Source organism: Lepidochelys kempii, chromosome 24 (genome assembly GCF_965140265.1).
Source record: "Lepidochelys kempii isolate rLepKem1 chromosome 24, rLepKem1.hap2, whole genome shotgun sequence".
In the NCBI taxonomy this organism is placed as follows: Eukaryota; Metazoa; Chordata; order Testudines; family Cheloniidae; genus Lepidochelys; species Lepidochelys kempii.
Window position 1 is genome coordinate 15,378,795 of NC_133279.1, and position 22,727 is coordinate 15,401,521.

General features: G+C 59.8%; 1 protein-coding gene across 1 annotated transcript; it reads left to right on the forward strand.

The window, feature by feature from the left end:
- Positions 1–806: 806 nt before the first annotated feature.
- Positions 807–11,713, forward strand: LOC140902564 (free fatty acid receptor 3-like). Its single transcript, XM_073322768.1, has 2 exons — positions 807–878; positions 9,273–11,713. Exon 2 carries the CDS (start codon positions 9,289–9,291, stop codon positions 10,303–10,305), a length of 1,017 nt encoding a protein of 338 aa, XP_073178869.1. The 5' UTR covers positions 807–878; positions 9,273–9,288; the 3' UTR covers positions 10,306–11,713.
- Positions 11,714–22,727: the final 11,014 nt, after the last annotated feature.

A 22,727-nucleotide genomic window follows, 5' to 3' on the forward strand; every position in this document is an offset into this window, starting at 1 on the left:
CAGCCCCCTGCTGCCCCAGCCCTGGGGTCCCCCCCCAACCCAGATCTGCCGATACTCCTCACCCCCGACCCACAGCCCCCTGCTGCCCCAGCCCTGGGGTCCCCCCCAGCCCGGCTCTGCTGGTGCCCCTCAATCCTGACCCACAGCCCCTGCTATCCGCCCCCCCGGGACTCCTCCCCCCATGCTAGTTCTGCCAGTGCCGACCCACAGACCCCCGCCATCCCAGCTCTGGAATACTGGGCGCTGTTTTGTGGCCCAAGAAGGGGATCCTGGAGCCAGGATTCCTGGGTTCTCTCCCCAGTTTTGGAAGGAGAGTGGGGTCTAGTGGTTGGGAGGGAAGAGCCAGGACTCCTGGGTTCTATCCCCAGCTCTGGGAGGGGGGGCTAGTGGTTAAAGCAGTGGGCTGGGAGCCAGGACTCCTGGGTTCTGCTCTCAGCGGCTCCCCACTGCCAGGTCTTTGTCCAATTTTAGCCTTCAGCAGCCTGAGCGCTGTGGCTCCTGCCCCCTCCCTGGGGGGAACGATCCCTCCTTTCCCAGCCCCCCGGGAGCTAGAGGGCGGCCGGGATCCAGCCACCTCTGTGTCCCCCAGCTGTACTGCAAGAGGGTTCAGCCCCCCAGGGCGAGCTCCCAATCCACCCCCCCCCCAAATCCCGGTGCATCTCCCCCGCCCCCGTCCAGTCCCCCCAGTTCGTGCCCACTTTAGCCCCGCCCCACCCCACCCCGCCCCGCCCCGCAGCTCCCGGCCCCGCCCTCGGGCGGTGCCAGCTGGTGCGGGAGGGGTGCGGGGGCTGCAGCCGCTGGAGCGGAGCAGACGGGACGGGATTCAGGAGGCAGCGATCCAGCCGAGGGACCCAGGAGTCCGGCCACCTTCCAGCGTGGTAGGTGCCTGGCTGGGGCTGGGGATTGGGAAGGGGGGGGGGCGTGTCCCCCTGGCCTTAAATCTCTGCGTGCCTCTGAGAGCCATTCCCCATGGCCCCCACCCCCTGCACCCGCATAGCCCCCCTGGCCTCCCATCCACTCCATATTCCCCACTCCCATGGCCCCAGCCCCCATATATCCCCTCCCCCTCCATCCCCATAGCCCCCATCCCCCCATACGCTCTTCCCTTCATCTGTCCCTCCCCCCATGCACCCCAGATCCATCCATCCCCCACGGATCCCCCATCCCACCGTCTCTCCATCCTTTTGTGCACCCCATCCATCGATCCCTCAAATCCTCCCCCACGTACCTCAACCCCTTCTCCCTTTATCCATCCTCCCATATGCCCCCCCAAGGCCCGCAATGCACCCCCATCCATCCAGCTCCCTGGCCCCACCCCCCAATTAATCTGTCCTTTGTAGAATGTGTGTGTGTGTGAGATCCCCCCAATCCCCCTCCATCCCGCCTCCCATAGCCCCACAGTCCCCCAACCAGCCCCCATGTACCCCCATAGCCCCAACCCTTCCTCTATCCATCCCACCCTCCCCCATTGTCCATAGCTCCCATCCCTCCCTTGGTCTATTCCCCTAGCCACTCCTCTGTCCATCCCCCCCATATCCATTCATCCCCTATAGTCCCCCTATCCCCCCCTAACCAACCGCTTCATCTATTCCCCCCTGGTACCCCCGTCTACCTCTCTGCTTCCTCTTACACCCTCCATCCTCCCCCCCCCCCCCCCCGAGCCCCATCCAGCCTTGCACTGCCCTCGGTCCCCATGCAACCCTCCACCTCCATCCCCCTCCCCTGCACTCGGCTAAGTCTCTATCCCCCATCCCACCGTCCCTCCACACCCCTCCATCTCTCCATCCCTTCATCCCCCCCACGCCTCCATCCCCCTCTGTCTCCCTATCCATCCAGCCCTCTACACCCCTCCATCTCCCCATCCCTTCATCCTCCCCACCTCTCTATCCCTCCCTCCCTATAATCTATCTGTCTATCCCCATCCACCCCCTCTATCTATCTATCCATCCCCATACACTGCATCTATCTCCATAGACCCTCTCTGTCTATCCATCCATCCCCGGACACCCCCTCTATCTACGCAACGGCTGAGATCTGACTTGACCCAGCACCCCGGTGAGTTCAGTTGGTATTCTGTCCCAGCCTGGGGCCTGGGGCCTGTGAGCAAACAGCACAGGGCAGAGAGAGGAAAGGCGGTGTATAGAAAAGGATAGAGGAACACAACGAAAGATGGACAGATAGGTGTCCATGGATGGATAGACAGGCAGATGTTCCAGTCTTATACCAGCTCCATGGTTCTCTGTGTAAAGCAACTCATTGTGCAGATGGCGGTTCCCAGAAAAGAACCCAGGAGTCCTGGCTCCCAGCCCCCCTCCGCTCCCCCCTGGCTCTAACCCACTAGACCCCACTCTCCTCCCAGAACTGGGGATCCAACCCAGGAAGGTGGATGTTTTGAATCAATCTTTCTTTAGGTCTCCTGGTTTCCATTCCCAGCTGTGTATTGGGAGTGTGGTCTCGAGGGGAAAGGCCCCATATCCCATGCCCTGTCCCCAGAGCCAGCCGGTGCCCCACTCTGGGGCCAGATGGGATCCGATGCCCCCTAGAGGTGGAAGGTGGCCTGTCCCCTGCCCCAGCTCGCCAGGGCTGGAACAGTCTCTGTTTACCTACCGCAGAAAACTTTCTGGCTTCCCAGCAACGCTGGGCTGCACCTGTTTGCTGCTGTCCATGCCAGCGACCCCGGGGCCCCGTGCTGAGGAACCGTTAATGGGATCGATTTTTTCCCTCTGTGTCACACAAACACCTCCCTGTAGGCAAGAGATGCATGTCAGTATGGCCCTGGACTGGGGAGTGCAGCGGGGTCCAATGGTTAGAGCAGGGGCCTGGGAGCCAGGACTCCTGGGTTCTAACCCTGGGTCTGGGAGGGGAGCGGGGTCTAGTGATTAGAGCAGGGGGTTTCAGGCAATCCTTATAGCTCTGGGGGATTTGAGATTCCCCCCCGCCCCCGTGAGCCGGGATGACAGAAGCCGGAAGCAAGAGTGGACGAAGTCACGAGTCCTGCTCCGGTGCGTGCCAATGAGCCTGCCTGCGACCCCATCTCCTGGCGTCCCATGGGGACCTGGCTCCACCGGGGAGACAGGTTTGCTCTAGTGATGAGCTGGCTGCGCTCCCGGCCCCGGGACAAGCATCCCTCATGGCCGAGGGCTCCAGATGCCAAAGGACCTGTCGGCCGCCCTCCTGGAGAACGACCCTGAAACAGATCAGGGCATGCTGTGCTCTCATGTTTGTGATCGTGGGACCCCTGAGATTGCTGCTGGGGGGGATCCCTGCTGCCCCCTGCTGGAGGAGTTGAGCCCCGCTCTGGGTCTTTGTGTGCATGCACCGATCCTTTGGTGTGACCATGATACGTGTGTCCATGCCTGCCTTTCAGAGAAGCCAACACACCCAACTTCACACCCCTGCCAGGAGTTTGCTTCACTAAGGACTGACTCTGGCTGCGTGTCTGGGCAGTGCCTGGCATAGCGGGGCCCTGATCTCCCCCCGGGGCCAGGGACTGTCTCTCATAGCAGGGCCTGGATCCTTAACCCTGCTAGCACCCAGTGGTGGGGAGTTCCATGGGTTAATGATGTGCTGTGTGGCAAATCTGTTTCTTTCATTCAGCCTTTAGCATGTTGTGTAAACACCGGCTGCTTTTCTGCTGCAGACTCCAGCTCTCCAAAGCTCTTCGGGAAGGATGTTTATTGTAATTTTCTTATTTTTCTGCACGTTGGCCCCTAGCAGCCTTCAGATCCATTCCTGGAAATTGGAAAGTGCTGTTTGGCTTTCGCGTCACACAACCAGCAGACTGGCTGCCCCTGCACCATTAGCCCTGACGCCGGGCAGAGTCACTGGGTGACTGGGGAGGGACAAAGGGCTGAGAGATCAAACACCCCTGGATGTTAGAGATGCCTGAATACAATGAAGATCCAGCACAAACCCACAGAGAGAAATGCGGAGCCAGGACACCAGGGTTCTGTCCCCAGCTCTGGGAGTGCAGGGGAGTCTAAAGGTTGGGACTGGCAGAGAGAACTCCGGCTCCCAGTTGTACTGGTGGCTTTATTTGAACATTGGGCAACTACTGCTGTGTCCAATACAACAAAAGAGCTGGGAATGGAACCCAGGAGTCCTGACTCCCAGTACCCCCTGTTCTAACCACTAGACCCCACACCTGGGGATAGAACCCAGGAGTCCTGGCTCCCAGTACCCCCTGTTCTAACCACTAGACCCCACACCTGGGGATAGAACCCAGGAGTCCTGGCTCCCAGTACCCCCTGTTCTAACCACTAGACCCCACACCTGGGGATAGAACCCAGGAGTCCTGACTCCCAGTACCCCCTGTTCTAACCACTAGACCCCACACCTGGGGATAGAACCCAGGAGTCCTGGCTCCCAGTACCCCCTGTTCTAACCACTAGACCCCACACCTGGGGATAGAACCCAGGAGTCCTGGCTCCCAGTACCCCCTGTTCTAACCACTAGACCCCACTCCCCTCCCAGAGCTGGGCACAGAACCTAGGTATCAATGTTGATCCAATTGAGCAGTACCCGTGTGGCGTTGCTGTGTGACTGTTCCCTGGCTGCAACACCCCAGAGGCGGGCGCATCTCAGTGCCTTGTCACCAAATCTGATCAGCTGCTGCCTCATTAGTACCCGAAAGCTTTCCCCCATCACCGCAGGGCAGGCTGGGGCAGAACAGATCTGGGCTTGGTGGTTTGTGGGGGGCTGTAACCCCCATTTTCCAGGGTCCCCTCAGCAGGTAGGGGGCATTGGACCAGGCCCGGATGTGGGGAGGAAAGGGCAGGGCGGGTACATTTAGGCTCTGAGGTACTGAGCTGAGCAGAGGGTCTGGCTGGTGTGACTGCAGCCCAGAGCCCAGGCACGAGCTGGCATTTCTTCCTGGTAGATTAGAGCCAGTGAGGCCTAGTGGTTAGAGCAGGGCTGGGGGCTGGGAGCCAGGACTCCTGGCTTCTCTCCCTGGCTCTGGGAGCGGAGTGGGGGGTCTAGGGGAGCTCTGCTTCAGGAAGGGGGGCTGGGAGCTCTGCTTCAGGAAGGTGGGGAGTGAAGTTACCCTGCATGGTGTATACCAGATGCCAGCGGCTGGGAAGCCCTGCCCCACTGACCAGCAGCTCCCCCAGGCTGTCAGAGCCCCTGGTGCTTCATCCCTCACCCACTCGAGGGAAGGGAAATTCGGTTTCCTACTTAGATTCCCCTGATCAGCATGATGAGAAAAGCCCTCCCACGCTGGCAGCTCATCTCCCTTCATTAGATCCAGCCAGCTCTGCATGCACCCCAGCTCTGCCGGTGTCCCTCAATCCCAACCCACAGCCCCCTGGCAACCCAGCCCTGGGCTCCCCACATACCCGTGGCCGTGCCCAGATCCCCTGGCACGCTGCCACTCACTGGCCTGCCGGGACTGGGCGTGTACCTCCCATCCTGAGCCGAGCATCTTGTCACCTTCCTAATGGCTAGACAAGGCCCTACGACTCAGAGATTGCACACTGGGTGTAGACATGCCCTAAGTCATCCTCTAAGCAGGCGCCAGCCATTAGCAGCTGGGCTGGGGCCGCCAGTTCCTGGATCTACAGTGCAACCTCCTCTAGGGCTGGAAGATGTAAGGGGATACTAGCCTACTATATCTGCCAGGTAACGGAGTGACTCTCTTAGCTCACATGGGCTGTGCTGTTGATCTAGAGGCCCAGTTGCTAAAACAGGAGCTTTGTTCAACCTTAATGGTGCAGTTACGAGCTGATCTTGGTACTTGGCCTGCCCCCCTTTTATAGACTGGGGGAAACTGAGGCACAAAGTGACTTGCTCAAGGTTACACAGGGCGTATAGGGCAGAGCTGGGAACAGAACCCAGGAGTCCTGAGTCCACCTGCCCACCCCCCAACACTTTAAGCAACCACTAGACCTTACTCCCCTTCCAGAACCGGGATAGAACCCAGGAGTCCTGGCTCCCAAGGGCCAGGTTAGCCTATTTATTCTCCTAGCTAGAGAGGTGCCTGCAGGGGCCCGTGTCCTCTCTCCCAGCCCTTCGGAAGGGAGTCGGGGGGCTTTCCATTGGGCAGCGCTCTGTTCAGCTGTCGCGTGGTCTCCTAGCGGAGGAAGGGCCGTGGGAAAGTGTGGGGTTGTCGGCCCACGGTTTGCAGGCAGGGTTGGGGGGGATCTTGCACTGCGGTGGTTCCCACGTTCTCACCCCGACTGTCTGACAGATAAGGGAGAGGAGAGATGGCCAAGGCGCTGGCTTCAGAGAACACAGATAAGCAATGTACACACATTACCTGGGCTGCCCTGCCTCACAGTGCCCCCTAGCACCACTCTGGGGGACCGGGGCCAGCCCGGACTGCCAGAGGAGAGTGCCTGGCCCTGCTCCCCAGGGAGCCCCCACCCCACCCTGCAGCATAGCGTCCCCTTGCCCCACGTTGGGGCCAGCCCTGACTGCGTGGGGAGAGCTAGTGTAGGTAATCTAGCGGGAGAGCGACCGTGGGATGGGAATTGAGCCTCCAGGCCAGCCACGGGAACTGCAGCTGTGGGAGAGACTCAGGCCCTCTCCCAGGAAGATGTGCCAAGCCCCTGAATTGAGTTAGGCCGTGACTATGCGGGGGAAGAGACACCTTGTAACTGGCCCACTGTCCGTCTCTTGGGAGATAATTTGTTCCCTTAACCTGCAATGAGACACTCAAGAGCTCATGATGTATCAATGCAGGCAGCAGCCTGCAGGGGCTGTCCCCAACTCTAATCTGTATTCTCTCACCATGAGGGACAGAACCCAGGAGTCCTGGCTCCCAGCCCCTTCCCTGCTCTTACCTACTTGACGCCACTCCCCTTCCAGAGCTGGGAATAGAACCCAGGAGTCCTGGCTTCCAGCCTCCCCTGCTCTAACCACTAGACCCCCCTCCCCTCCCAGAGCTGGGAATAGAACCCAGGAGTCCTGGCTCCCAGCCCCCTCCCCCTGCTCTAACGTACCAGACCCTGCTCCCGGAGACAGAACCCAGGAATTAGCGCTGATCCAGTTCCCCAGCACCAGGCGAGCCGTCCCTGTGCGGCGTTGCCAGGTGGCTGTTCCCCAGCTTGCCCCCCGCACCACATGTGGCCGTGTCTCAGGGCCGGGTGAGACGTGCCCTGGTCCGGTTGTTGTCCTAAGTCTGGGTGTTGCTTAGACAGTGACGGAGGATTCGCTCAGCGGCTGTGGACACTAAACAGTATCTAGGGCAGCGTGGGGCGGATGTGTGCGGTTGAACGGCAGAGCCATGTCATCATCGAGATCTGGGGTGCTGATAAACGCCGGGCTCCTTGCAGCTGACCTAGTGACGCTTCACATCCTGGGGCACTGGGTACAGTCTCCGCCCCCCCACTCCCTCCTTGGGGCTACATTGGCAGGGGGTCAGGGGAGCTACTTGGGGTGTCCTGGTTGTGTGTGTCTACCGGTCCCTGCTCTCTGCGGGGGTGTGTGTTGTGTGCTGCCCCCTGCTGGAGGGGCTGGGCCCTGCTCTGTGTGTGTGTGTGTCCGTCCCCCTGCTGCCCCCTGCTGGAGGGGCTGGGCCCTGCTCTGTGTGTGTGTGTGTGTGTGTCCCCCTGCTGCCCCCTGCTGGAGGGGCTGGGCCCTGCTCTGTGTGTGTGTGTGTGTCCGTCCCCCTGCTGCCCCCTGCTGGAGGGGCTGGGCCCTGCTCTGTGTGTGTGTGTGTGTGTGTCCGTCCCCCTGCTGCCCCCTGCTGGAGGGGCTGGGCCCTGCTCTGTGTGTGTGTGTGTCCGTCCCCCTGCTGCCCCCTGCTGGAGGGGCTGGGCCCTGCTCTGTGTGTGTGTGTGTGTCCCCCTGCTGCCCCCTGCTGGAGGGGCTGGGCCCTGCTCTGTGTGTGTGTGTGTGTGTGTGTGTCCCCCTGCTGCCCCCTGCTGGAGGGGCTGGGCCCTGCTGTGTGTGTGTGTGTGTCCGTCCCCCTGCTGCCCCCTGCTGGAGGGGCTGGGCCCTGCTCTGTGTGTGTGTGTGTGTGTGTGTCCGTCCCCCTGCTGCCCCCTGCTGGAGGGGCTGGGCCCTGCTCTGTGTGTGTGTGTGTGTGTGTGTGTGTCCCTGCTGCCCCCTGCTGGAGGGGCTGGGCCCTGCTCTGTGTCTGTGTGTGTGTGTGTCCCCCTGCTGCCCCCTGCTGGAGGGGCTGGGCCCTGCTCTGTGTGTGTGTGTGTGTGTGTGTGTGTGTCCCCCTGCTGCCCCCTGCTGGAGGGGCTGGGCCCTGCTCTGTGTCTGTGTGTGTGTGTGTCCCCCTGCTGCCCCCTGCTGGAGGGGCTGGGCCCTGCTCTGTGTGTGTGTGTCCGTCCCCCTGCTGCCCCCTGCTGGAGGGGCTGGGCCCTGCTCTGTGTGTGTGTGTGTGTGTGTGTGTCCCCCTGCTGCCCCCTGCTGGAGGGGCTGGGCCCTGCTCTGTGTCTGTGTGTGTGTGTGTCCCCCTGCTGCCCCCTGCTGGAGGGGCTGGGCCCTGCTCTGTGTGTGTGTGTCCGTCCCCCTGCTGCCCCCTGCTGGAGGGGCTGGGCCCTGCTCTGTGTCTGTGTGTGTGTGTGTCCGTCCCCCTGCTGCCCCCTGCTGGAGGGGATGAGTCCTGCTCTGTGTATTAGCCCTGCCACCTGCTGGATACGCTGCTTGTGTGTCCACACACATATGCATCCCTGGCAATGCACGGCCCTTTCTGTGCGTTCCCGGTGAGGAGGGGCTGCCTGGGTGACGCCGCCTGTCTGGAGCAGAGGCCATGGAAGTGCGTGGGGGGGTGCATGCCGACGGGGGGGGAGGGGGAATGAGCTCCCCCCCATGGCCAAGAGAGAGCGATGGGGCTGGGCAGAGCAGGGGTAGACACATCTTGGCTAGGGTGGTTGGGGTCCCCCAGGGTGTTCGGGATCTTGGCGTGGCCCCCGCTCCTGCAGGTTGTCATGCCCCAGCTGTGCTCCGGTGGGGTGGGGAGGGAAGGAGCGAGGGGTGCGAGTGACTACCAAGCCTGGGCCACTAAGGCCTGAATTAAAGCAGGTTTGGTAGCCAAGCAAAATACTCCGCTGGCTACTCAGATCTCAGCCCCTGAGCCAGCCAGTCCCCGTCCTGGGGCTGGATAGGAGCCAGTGCCTCCTGGAGGGGATAGGCCCCATGTCCCATTCCCTGCCTCTCCTGCCCCCGAGCCAGCCCGTCTCCCACAGGCTAGATGGGAGCCGGCGCCCCCTAGTTGGAAAAGGCCCCATGTCCCGTTCCCTGCCCCCACTGAGCCGGCGCCCCCGAGAGGGGAAAGGCCCCACGTCCCACGCTGACCCTGCCCCTCCGTCTCTCCCCAGGTGCGATGCCCCCAGCATGGCCCCGCAGCCCGAGGAGCGCGCCCTGTACCTCTCCATCTACCTGCTGACCATCCTGACCGGCTTCCCCACCAACCTGCTGGCCCTGCACGCCCTCATCCGCAAGCTGCGGCGCAAGGCCACCCCCAACTGCATCCTCCTGCTCAACCTCACCCTCTCCGACCTCTGCTTCCTGGCCTTCCTGCCCTTCAAGGTGGCCGAGGCCGGGGCCGGGCGCTGGCCGCTGCCCGCCTTCCTCTGCCCCCTCAGCGGCCTCTTCTACTTCAGCACCATCTACTCCAGCACCCTCTTCCTGACGGCCGTCAGCGTGGAGCGCTACCTGGCCGCGGCCTACCCCATCTGCTACAAGCTGCGGCGCCGACCCGCCTATGCCATCCTGGCCAGCCTGGGCCTGTGGATGTGTTCCTTGGCCCACTGCAGCATCGTCTACGTGACCGAGCTGCAGCCAGGCAGCGGGCCGGCCAACGGCACCAGCGCCTTCGCCTCCTCCAGGGACCTCTGCTACGATGACTTCACCCCCAGCCAGCTGCGGGTGCTGCTCCCCATGCGCCTGGAGCTGGGCATCGTCCTCTTCCTGGTGCCCTCCTTGCTCACCTCCTTCTGCTACTGCGGCTTCATGTGGGTGGTGGTCTCCTCGCCCCACATCCGCCGGGGGAAGAAGCAGCGGGCCGTGGGCTTGGTGGCCGCCACCCTCGCTGTCTTCATCGTCTGCTTCACACCCTACAACGTCTCCCACGTGGTGGGCTTCGTCCAGCGGGCCAGCCCGGCCTGGAGGGACAAGGCCCTGCTCCTGAGCACCTTCAACGCCAGCCTGGATCCCGTCATCTTCTACTTCTCCTCCTCCGCTGTCCAGCACTCCTGCCGCAGGTTCCTGGCCCGGCTCTGGGGCGTCTGCTCCCTGCCCCCCTTGGCCAGGAAGGTCTTCTACCGACGAACGGAGAAGCTGACGCCGGGGCAGCCCCAGGAGCAATGCAGAGGCCTTGGGCGCAGCCAGATTTGCTGCTCCAAGCTGTGATCCCAGCAGTCACCCACCCCCAGCACGCACAGACTGACTTGACTGTGGGGCAGTCCAGTGGGTTAGGAAGGCAGGACTCCTGGGTTCTATCCCTGGTGCTGGGGTCCAGTGGGTTGGAGCATGGGGCTGAGAGTCAGGACTCCTGGGTCCTCTTCCCAGATCCACATCTTCCCAGAGCCGCCCTCCCCACCCCCCGCTGCCCGGGATCCTCTCTCTGGGGCCAGGACCAAGCTGGAAAGCACCAACCTCATGACATGATCAGGTCAGGACTGGAACCCACCGCTGAGCATGTCTAGGCCCCATACCCCCTTCCCTTCTGCATCAAAGGCCTCTGCCGTTCACTGTGTAGAAGGAATCCCTGCCCTGCGAGGCCGAGCAGACAGAGCCCTGGTCTGTTGGCCTGCTGCGTGACTTCCCCACTCCGTGCCTCAGTTTCCCTCGCTGTACAGTGGGGATAATGACGCTGACCTGTAAAGCGCTGTGGGATTTAGGGACGAAGAGCCGGCTACTGGGACATCATCATCCTGGGACAAACCAGGTGCCTTCCTGTTGCAATTATTAGCAACACGGCCCTGCTCTCACAGATCCTCGGCTGGGACTCAAACCCTCCACCTTGGTACCAAAACACACACCTTTGCCTCCTGCCACAAAGCAGCGCTGCGGTGGGCGGGCGGCAGTTGTAGGCTGTTTTCTGGGCCGGCGAGATGGGGCCCACTCGCAGTGCACCTCCACAGCAAGAGGGGGCGACAGAGAGCACTAGCTCTCACGGATCGCAATGGTGGGAGGCATCCTGCTGGCAGTGCGTGGCATGGGTTTGTGCAGCGTGAGACTGCAACACCTCCCTCTGGTGGAGTCGCTGGGTACTGCAACACCTCAGGCACCTCGACCCCCCCCCCCGACCCCCGGTGGACTCTCATGGAAATGCATCCCGCTGGTGGCCTCATCTCAAACTTTGATCATCCATTCTGCTGCTACCCCCCGGATTTGTCCCCATCTGTGCCTGTAGGTGGTTGTTCAGCCAAAGCCACCTCATTAGGCTCTGTAATCATGGCAAGGAGAAGCTAATTAAAGCAGCCGACGCAGGGCATTGAAGCAAGAGGCTTGGAATCAATCGGGCCACTGGTTTCTATCCCGGAGAATGTGACATGGTCTGGTTATCAAGGAGATAATGGAGTGTGTGAATGTAACCTACAAATGGGACTGGTTAGCATGAGGAGGGCCTGGGAATCAGGACTCCTGGGTTCTATCCCAGCTCTGGGACGGGTGCAGAGTCTAGTGGTTAGAAGGGGGGCTGGAAGTCTCTTCCTAGCCCTCCCTCAGGTCGCCTGTATCTTAGCCCGTATCTATGCCTCATTTGTCTGCCGCTTGTACAACGTATAGAATTATATTTATCCAGCCCCTGAACAATAACAACATTTAATTAGCTAATGTTTGCAAAGCACTCTATGTACCTGGCTGGGAGAGGGGAATAAACCCTCCACCCTGAGTGCGAAAGGGCTTTGAAACAAGCGCCGATTGGCAGCTCTGCAATATATGGGAAGTCTTGTTAGTATACAGAGGGGAAACTGAGGCACAGAGCATGAACAGGACTTGCCCACATTGACACAGGAATAGAACCCAGGAGTCCTGGCTCCCATTCCCCTCTCCACTAATCACTAGAACACACCATTTCCATGCACTACAATCTGTAAAATGGACTCGACTCCTTGAGGCAGAAAGATGCTATAGCTTGAGGGCCAGACCCCCAGCAGGGGTCAATGGGCCTGTTACGAACTCACAGGTCATGCCCACTCTTGGCCCCGTACAGTCCCTGGGGGGAACCCCCTTCAGTGCAACAGCCCTTCTTGGGTCTTTGCTCTCTCTCGGGGTTAAGCCCCTCCGTCTCCTGGAACTGCACCTCTCTGAGCCTTCAGCACGCCTGTCCCTCGCCGTGGGCCCACTCAGGGAGTCCACTTGCTCTGAACCCCTGGGGCCTCCACTCCCAGAGGGAATAATGTCGCCCTGTTCTCTAGACGGGAGCGACTCTCAGCCAGCGTAACACAGGAGGGTTTATTGAGCCTCTGAACCCAGCACAGGAAACTCAGGGCCTCAGGCCTGGCCTCCCCCAGCACAGCAGGAGCGCTCTGCCTGCTCTCTCCCTCCAGTCCCAAGACCCTGCACTTTATCTTCTGTCCAGGTAAACAGGTCGCTGGGGCCCTCTCTCTTCCGTCCTTTGTTCCCCTCTGGCTGGAACCAGCTGGTCAGGTCACTGGGGTCCTCTCTCCTCAGCCCTTTGTCCTCCCACTGGCCAGAACCGGCTGATGGCCAAGCTAGGGTTGGCCTCTTAGTCACCAGGTCATCAGTTGTTAGGGTTCCCCATCTCCAGGCCGTTTTCTGGGGGACCTGGCTGCTAGGCGAGGTCACACCTGGTCCTCTGCAACAACAAACCCTCTCCCACCACCCTGTTAAACATGCAGCACACAGGGAAACTGAGGCGCGCACACGCTATTCATGTAAAACACGACAAAAATCCCCAACTTCGTCACAGGGCTATAGCTCCATTGGAGTCAATGGGGCCAGATACCAGCTGGGCGCAATGGGCCATAGCTCCATTGAAGTCAATGGGGTCAGATCCCAGCGGGGGTCAATGGGCCGGAGCTCCACTGGAGTCAATGGGGCCAGATCCCAGCTGGGGTCAATGGGCCGGAGCGCCATTGGAGTCAATGGGGCCAGATCCCAGCTGGGCTCAATCGGCCGGAGCGCCATTGGAGTCAATGGGGCCAGATCCCAGCTGGGGTCAATGGGCCATAGCTCCACTGAAGTCAATGGGGTCAGATCCCAGCTGGGGTCAATGGGCCGGAGCTCCATTGGAGTCAATGGGGCCAGATCCCAGCTGGGGTCAATGGGCCGGAGCGCCATTGGAGTCAATGGGGTCAGATCCCAGCGGGGGTCAATGGGCCATAGCTCCATTGAAGTCAATGGGGCCAGATCCCAGCAGGGGTCAATGGGCCGGAGCTCCATTGAAGTCAATGGGGTCAGATCCCAGCGGGGGTCAATGGGCCAGAGCTCCATTGAAGTCAATGGGGTCAGATCCCAGCTGGGGTCAATGGGCCAAAGCTCCATTGAAGTCAATGGGGGTCAGATCCCAGCGGGGGTCAATGGGCCGGAGCTCCATTGAAGTCAATGGGGCCAGATCCCAGCTGGGGTCAATCGGCTGGAGCGCCATTGGGGTCAATGGGGCCAGATCTCTGGTGCCAATCAGCAACACCTACACTGCTTTGTCACCAGCTGCGTATCTGGCCAAGTATTTGAATTTATGTCTCCTTCCAGCTGAGAAGAAGTGGCACAACCTCTGATTTCCATGCTAAGGGCTGTTTGTTGATTAGTTTATCAGGAGAACCAGGCAACCTCGAGGGTTTAGATAAGAGCGCAGCACTGAAACCCGACAGCCGGGATGGCACAAGGGAATCAGGGCTGTGTTCAGCTTATTTCATCTGATAAGGGCTTTATTAACAGCCGCAGCTATCTCCACTGGTGCAGAATGGGGCGGAACATTGCCAGTTTAGAAATCAGTATAAGCCCCACAGCGCTCCGCTGGGTGAGCCTCTGTAGGAAGGCTGCAGTAGTAGGCTGTTATCCCATTATGGAGGACTGCAGGAGTAGTAGGCTATTATCCCCTCATATGTTTAACAGCCAACACAACAGAGAGATGGTGTGCCTGGTGCTGAGATGTAGCCTCCTCTGGGGCGGGGCAGCTGGGGAACAGCCGCACATAATGCTGCAGGGGGTTGTGAGATGGCATTTGGCCAGGACACCAGGGTTCATGTCCTGATTCCTGCAGATTGTGCCAGGGAAGCAGTGTGCAGTGGGGTTCCCGGGGCTGTCAGGCGGTGGGATGCTAAGCAGCACACAGGCAAGGGACAGCTGGCTGGCCGCAGTGCGGAAGGAGGATCCCTGGTTGCCCTGAGAATGCGAAGCCTGCCAGGAATGTGCCAGGAATGTGCCATGTGCAGTGTGGACACTGATCAGAGATGGGCGCTGCGCAGCCTGGGCACATGGCATGCCAGAGCCGGGGCAGTGGGCGGTAGGGTGGGAGGAACTGGACCTCTAGGGGGCACCCTCATCCACTCTGCCTGAGTCATCACTCCTCCTCAACCCCGCCTGCCACCCCCCAGTCGTTCACCCTCATCCTCTCACCCTTGGCTCCCTGTGAGTCACAGGGAGGCTGGAAGCCAGGACTCCTGGGTTCTATCTCAGGCTCCAGGAAAGGTTTGAGGGTCTTGTGGTTAGAGTGGGAGCGGAGGGGCTGGTAGCCAGGACTCCTGGGTTCTCTCTCACCTCTGGAAGGGAAATGGGGTCTAGTGGTTAGGGCAGGGGGAGGGCTAGGAGCCCGGACTCCTAGGTTCTCTCTCAGCTCTGGGTGGGGAGTGGGGTCTGGTGGTTAGAGAGGGGGAGGGGAACCAGGACTCCTGGGTTCTCTCCCCATCTGCATGACCCAGGCCAAGTCCTTTCCCCCTCTCCGAGTCTCAGTTCCTTCTATTGCCTGAGCCCCCAGAATCCAAGCAGCCGGTGCAGCTCCTGGAGATGGGGAGCCCATGGAAGGGCACCCCCTGGTGGTGAGTCCCAGCACTGAACGGACCGGTTCCTTCTGTGACAGGGCCTCACTCCCCCGGAGCCGGCGGCGTCGCCCTAGGCCAGACCTCCGACAGGCTAGAAGGAAGGACCACGAAGAAAGGGGGCATGAGCACGGCTAGGAGTCCAGCAGGTCTGCAGCTAACCCTCCCATCTCTGTATCTGGCCCCTGGCATCTAACCCCCCAGGGAGGGGCTCCTGCCTCAGTCGCCCCAGACACCCACCGCAGGGAGCCTTGCTTTTGGTGTGTGTGAGAGACAGTGATGGAGCCCCCTAGAGGGGAAAGGCCCGGTGTCCCAGTCCCCCGCCCTAGGGCTGGATCAGAACCAGGGCCCCTTAGAGGGGAAAGGCCCATGTCCCAGTCCCCCGCCCTAGGGCTGGATCAGAACCAGCACCCCCTAGAGGGGAAAGGCCCGTGTCCCAGTCCCCCACTCTAGGGCCAGATCAGAACCAGCACCCCCTAGAGGGGAAAGACCCCATGTCCCAGTCCCCTGCCCTAGGGCCGGATCAGAGCCAATGCCCCCTAGAGGGGAAAGACCCCATGTCCCAGTTCCTGCCCAGCTAGGGTCTCCCTTCCCGTCCCTGCCTTTGGGGTCTGATGCCCTTTGGCATTTAAAAAACCTGCAGATTTTGAAGGGGCTCAGGGGGACACTGGGGCAGGAGTCTCTTACCAGCCAGCCCCATGCCCAGGCTGAGTGCTCCCAGCAGGGCTATTTTCAGGAGGTTGAGGCCAGCGATCAGGGAGGGGGGCTCCTGGTGCTGTGGGTCTGGAAGGGGAAAGCCCCAGAGTTAAGGATGCAGGGAAAATCCGGATCCCCAGGAGGCTCCCAGTGTCCCTGCAGGTCTCTCCCCAGGCAGATGAGCTGTACCGAGCACATGGGGCTGATGTCCAGCACCTTCCCCTCTCCTGTTGGTACCCACCAGCCCTGCAGCCCCTCCTGAGGCAAACGCCCTGGCCTGTCACTGTGTGAGACGCTCTGCATCTAGCCAGAAGCCTCAAATCCTCCCAAACCCTTTCCCCATCACCACGTCATTCCCTTGCCCTGCGGGACTCCCCACCACTGGATGTGAGTGGGGCCAGCCTGTGGGACTCCCTGCCACTGGATGCAAGTGGTGCCAGCCTGAAGGACTCCCCACCACTGGAAGTGAGCAGGGCCAGCCTGTGGGACTCCCTGCCACTGGATGTGAGCAGGACCAGCCTATGGGACTCCCCACCACTGGATTGTACTGGGACCAGCCCACGAGACTCCCCGCCACTGGAAGTGAGTAGGGCCAACCCACAGGACTCCCTGCTACATGACAGGATTTGGTCTCCCCCTACTCACCATAGGTGTAATCAGTGCTGAGGGGAACCAGCAGGGATGGGTGCCCCACCTGACAGGTATAGGTGGCTCTTGGTCCTGAAGAGGGTAAGTCCAGGGTGGTGGAAGCCTGGAGGGGTCCGGTCGGGTCCCCACACTCCTGCAGTGGCTGGGTTGGGGGCAGATGGACGCTCCCTCGGTACCAGGTGAGCTGGGCAGGTGGGGGGTAGAAACCAGCGGTTCTGCAAACCAGGGTCCATTTTGACTCCGGCTTCGGGTGAAACTGGAGGAAAATAACTGGGTGGGAGGGTTGGGCTGGGGTGAAACGGGACAGACAAATGCCGGGTACGGGGGGAGACAGACCGACAGAGAGGGGAAAAATAATCAGACTGACACATCTTGGGAAAGGGTCATAAAGACATTGCCAGAGTGGAACGGGACATGTAGAGGGTGCTAGCTTCGACCCAGCCCCAGGGCAGGGAACTGGCTGGCTCTAATCTCACATGCACGGAGCAGCTCTCATCCCCTCCAGCAGGGGGCAACACACACACAGAGCAGTTCTCATCCCCTCCAGCAGGGGGTGGACAGACCAAGGAACACACCCACACACAGGAGCCATGAGAGCAGCTAAGCCAGAGTGGGACAAAGGTCCCAGCCCCTGACTGTGACTCCGCGCCCCTCCCCAGAGGATGCAGGGAGGGACCCTTACCATAAACACGCAGCTGGGTCCCGTTGCCTTGGGCCTCCCCGGTGCCCCACAGCAGCACCCGGCAGACATATTTCCCAGCATCCTCCAGGCTGACGTTGGTGATGGCCAGGGTCCCTTCCCCTCTGCGCAGGAAGGTGTCGGGATAGGCCAGTGCGAAGCGGGTTCGCAGGGGCACAGCGGCCTCTCCCCCCGGCCCACCTCGGGACCAGGAGACGGCGCCCTTGTCTGGGGACAGCCCCCGGGAGAAGGTGCAGTTCAGGGTGGCGTTGTCTCCCCGGATGACGCCCACCTCAGACGGAGACTGCACCACGGTGAAGTTGGCATCTGTACAGAGACACAAGCATGGGGAGGGGCTACAAAAGGGTCCTATGGAACTCCCTGCCACTAGATGTTAGTGGGGTGTGTCTGTGGGACTCCCTGCAACATGATACTAGTGCATCTTCCTTGTTGGACTCCTGGGTTCTATCCTTGGCGCCGGGGACTGGGGTCTAGTGGGTTAGAGCAGGGGTTCTCAAACTGGGGGTTGTGACCCCTCAGGGGGTCACAAGGGTATTATGTGTGTGGGGGGGATTAATTTATAAGGTGGGGTTGCACTCATAGGTTTGCTGTGTGAAAGGGGTCACCAGTTCAAAAGTTTGAGAATCACTGGGTTAGCACAAAGAGGGGCTAGGAATCAGGACTCCTGGGTTCTATCCCTGTCTCTGTACGACCTTGGGTGTGTCACTTAATCACATCATGCCTCCGTTTCCCCATCCTATCACCTGAGTCACTTCCCTAGCTGCGTACATGACATGGGAGCAGGGATTTCTGTACCAAGGGCTCTCTGCGGCACGAAGAGCAGACACTCTCCACCCTCCCCCCGCCACACACGCATTAAATGTTTGTCCTCATGTCTCACACTCATCCGGTTTTGTTCAAGGGAAGCTGGCATCAGGTCAAATCAGGTAACGAGGCCATTGGGAGCAGGCAAAGCGAGACTCAAACCCGAACAGCACAGATTTCACTAATGAACCCAATGGGCTAATTGCCGCTCTGGCTATGCGCCAGTGGATTACCCAGCTCCGGCGGTGATTTCTGGGGGGAAATCGCAAACACAGAACGGGGGAAACCGGGGACACACACAGCCCCCCACCCCAGGCTGCATCTGATCAGCGCAGCCGGCTTCCAGCACTGAGTGCGGAGTGGCAGCCTAACCAGCCTCCCCCGGCCCCCCCACTCAGCTGCGCCCAGCGCCCCCACCCCCACAGGTCACAAACATTGAGGGATGGAAAAGTGTGGGGAGAAGAGGGCATAGAGAAAGCCCCTGGCATGCGGGGGGGTGGGGGTGGGGGGATCAAGGATCCTGCTATGAGGGGGGGAGGATGGGGGTCACACAGAACCCCTGGCATGGGGGGAAGGAAAACGGGGGGATGACAAACAGAGCCCCTCACATGGGGGAGAGGGAAATGGGGGCCACAGAGCCACCGGCAGGAGGGGAGCGGGGACCTAAACATGGCAGAGGACGAAGTGAGAGGTACACAGAGCCCCTGGCATGGGGGGAGACTGGGGGACCCTGGCGTGTGGCAAAGAGGGGGCACCACCGTCTCGCAGCCGCTCCCCCGATTGCTGCATTGGGGTTCCTCACCCTGGCCCATGTGCTTTTAAGGTTCCCTGGGTCTCATTCGGCTCCAGCCTGCGCGGCTTTCCTTGGCCTCCTGGCACCCTTGGGTGCCAGCTCGCGGAGCAGCCCTCCCCCGTGTGCCAAAGGGCTTGGAGCCCCAGCAGGTTCAGCTGCCACCGGAGCCGTAGATCCCACCAGCTCGTCTGGTGTAGGCCGGGGAACTGCCCTCAGAACAAGGCCAGCGTGCCCCAGAACAAGCACACGCCTGCACGCCCACCCTACCTCAGTTTCCCCACCATGCTAGAGCTTGAGCTGGGGTTGGGGGCTGTGACAAAGCGGGACTGTTCTTAATGTTTCCTCTGAATAGTGTGGGGGTGCCTCAGTTTCCCCTATGCAGTTCTTAAGTATCTAGGGGGTGGCAGAAGGGTGTATGATTGTTACAGAGCCCTAGAGGGCAGGTGTGTGCAGGGGTCTGGACACAGACAGTGGCCGACACCCTGTTTCCTGGCAGCTGATGGCCAGGCCCTTCCCCCCGCAAGGTGAGAGCTAAAGGGTGGGAGAACAAAGGAATCCGGTGAGCTCCTGGCCCGGTAAAGGGACAAAGCCCAGAGGAGGAGGGGCTGGAGGATGAGTCAGTTTGGGGCTGGCTGGGGACATGGAGTGAAGTGCAGACGTGGTTGTCTGGCTCACTGCCCCCCAAAATGGACCCAGCTGAGGGGTCCTGTTCTCTGCACCTACAAGCTCTGTGTTAGACCATGTTCCTGTCGTCTAATAAACCTGTGTTTTCTTGGCTGGCTGAGAGTCACGTCTGACTGCGGAGTTGGGGGGCAGGATCCTCTGGCCCCCCCATGACCCCGCCTGAGTGGACTCGCTGTGGGAAGCACACGGAGGGGCAGAGGATGCTGAATGCTCCGAGGTCAGACCCAGGAAGGTGGAGCCTCCAGACAGGCTGCTCCCAGAGAGGAGACTTCCCCAGAGTCCTGCCTGGCTTCAGAGGGAGCCGTTCGCCCTTTCCGCCTTCCGCTGCCTTCTTATCCCAGGCTGCCGCTGGCCCAGCAGAGGTGCGAGCCAGCGAAACTCTTAACCTGATGAAGTGAGCTGTAGCTCACGAAAGCTTATGCTCAAATAAATTTGTTAGTCTCTAAGGTGCCTCAAGTCCTCCTGTTCTCTTAAGCCCTAAGTGGCCGGGGGAAATGGGAGTTTACCTCCCCCCCGCAGCAGCAGTGGACTGTAAATGTGGCTCTGCCCAGCGGCCTGCCACTCCCGATGAGCACGCAGCCCCGGGCCACGGGGACACAGCCCAACCCCTGCAAAGGAAGCACCGAGCAACCCGGGGAACTGGGGCTCTTGGCGTGGCCAGTATAGACACGGGGCAGGGCGGCCTGGTACCGGGGTTAGATCCCCAGGGGTTAACTGGCCTCGCAATGACTCACTCCAGGCGGCCAGCCAATGTGGGAGGCGAATGCTGCCCCCGGCTCGCTTTGTTTTCCTGCTTGGGGATTTTCCACTGTTCCTCCCCCTCACCTGTTGCCCTCGCTTCAGCCCCCCTGGGAGAAGCAGCTCCCCCGGCTCAGGCAGCCTGCCTAGCGTACCCACGGCTGGGCCAGCGCCAAGCCGGGACGCGAACAGCTTCCTTCATTTGGGCTGCAGCGTCGTGCAGAGGGGGGCAGAGACAAGTCAGCCCAGGGCTGCGTCCCGGCCCCCCGGGGCCCGCTGCTGCGGCGATTTCATCACCACGTTCGCCAGGATTCGTAAAGTGCTCGGACAGACACCCCGAGTGATCCCGAGCACACACGGAGCCCCTGGCACGGGGAGACAATGGGGGAACCTGGTGTGCCGGGCAGGAAGGAATGGGGGGCACACAGAGCTCCTGGCAGGGGAGAGAACAGGGGAACCTGGTGTGCGGGGCAGGGAGGAATGGGGGGCACACAGAGCCTCTGGCATGGAGAGAGATTAGGGGCCCTTGGTGTGGGAGGCAGGGAGGATTGAGGGGCACACGGAGCCCCTGGCAGGGGAGAGAATGGCGTTCACCAGTATGCGGGTATGGGGCAAAGCAGAGCTTGAGGAACTGGGGCGGACAGAGGGATCTGGGGGTGCACACAAAACGCCTGGTGTGGGGGAGGAGAATGGGGGGCAATAGTGGGCGAGGGGGGATATGGGGAAGACTGGGGGACCCTAACATGGGGGGAGGGGAGAAGGTGGACAGCCAGAGCCCTTGGCGTGACAGAGGAGTTGGGGGGAGGGTTCAGGGAGTCCAGAAATAGAGGGGGAAGGGGCACCTGCGGGGGTGCAATGCGTTCAAGCTGCAGAAAACACAGAGCGCGACCCACTAGTATTCCCAGCCTGCCATCCCTGTCGCTTCATACTTGGGGTTCTTTGTATTACAATAACTAGAAATCCCCCGTCATGCCGGGCGCTGCCCAGACACAGTGAGAGACAGTCCCTGCCCCAGCTGAGATCAGGGCCCAGTTGCGACGGGCGCTGCCCAAATGGTCAGTGAGAGACAGATCCTGCCCTTTACCAGCTAACCAGGTAGCTTCCCCAGGGAAGGGATAATTGTAGCCGGCCAAAGGCTGTTTCTGCAGCTAACTGGCTTGTTCACCACAGAAGGACCTATTGCTAAGCCAGGCCGAGGCACATGCAGGGACTGGGACCATGAGGTGACAGGTCTCATCCTGCTGGTTTCCTCCTTCCCTGCCCTGGGAGCAGGGGGGCTGCGTGTTCCCAGTCCCTGTCCGTACGCAGGATCGCCCTGAGGAGCAGAGCTAAACGATCGCTTCTTTCCCTGCCCTTCAGGTAAAGCCTTCCCAGTCTGCACCTCTTTGTACCAGCTTCTCCATGGGTACATGGGGGGCTGACTCGCTCTAACGGGACAAAAAGAACAGGAGGACTTGTGGCACCTTAGAGACGAACAAATTTATTTGAGTATAAGCTTTCGTAGGCTAAAAGCCACTTCATCGGATGCATACAGTGGAAAATACAGGAGGAAGATTTTATATACACAGAGACCATGAAACAATGAGTGTTACCAGACACACAAAAAAGGAGAGCGATCAGGTAAGGTGAGCTATTACCAGCAGGAGAGAAAAAAATAACGTTTTGTAGTGATAATCTAAATGGGCCATTTCCAGCAGCTGACAAGAACGTGTGAGGAACAGTACCGGGGTGGGGGGTGGGGGGGGAATAAACAAGGGGAAATAGTTTTACTTTGTGTAATGACCCATCCACTCCCAGTCTTTATTCAAGCCAAAATTAATTGTATCCAGTTTGCAAATTAATTTCAATTCAGCAGTCTCTCATTGGAGTCTGTTTTTGAAGGGTTTTTTTGAAGAATTGCAACTTTTAGGTCTGTAATCGAGTGACCAGAGAGATTGAAGTGTTCTCCGACTGGTTTTTGAATGTTATAATTCTTGACATCTGATTTGTGTCCGTTTATTCTTTTACGTAGAGACTGTCCAGTTTGACCAATGTACATGGCAGAGGGGCATTGCTGGCACATGATGGCATAGATCACATTGGTGGATGTGCAGGTGAACGAGCCTCTGATGGTGTGGCTGATGTGATTAGGCCCTAGGATGGTGTCCCCTGAATAGATATGTGGGCACAGCTGGCAACGGGCTTTGTTGCAAGGGTAGGTTCCTGGGTAAGTGGTTCTGGTGTGTGGTGTGTCGGAGAACACGTCACTCTCTCTGGTCATTTGATTACAGACCTAAAAGTGGCAATTCTTCAACAAAAAAACTTCAAAACAGACTCCAAGGAGAGACTGCTGAACTGGAATTCATTTGCAAACTGGATACAATTAACTTAGGCTTGAATAGAGACTGGGAGTGGATGGGTCATTACACAAAGTAAAACTATTTCCCCTTGTTTATTTTCCCCGCTACTGTTCCTCACACATTCTTGTCAACTGCTGGAAATGGCCCACCTTGATTATCACTACAAAAGGTTTTTTTTCTCTCTCCTGCTGGTAATAGCTCACCTTCCTTGATCACTCTCCTTACAGTGTGTCTGGTAACACCCATTGTTTCATGGTCTCTGTGTAGATAAAATCTTCCTCCTGTATTTTCCACTGCATGCATCCGATGAAGTGGGTTTTAGCCCACGAAAGTTTATGCTCTAATAAATTGGTTAGTCTCTAAGGTGTCACAAGTCCTCCTGTTCTTTTTGCGGATACAGACTAACACGGCTGCTACTCGGAAAT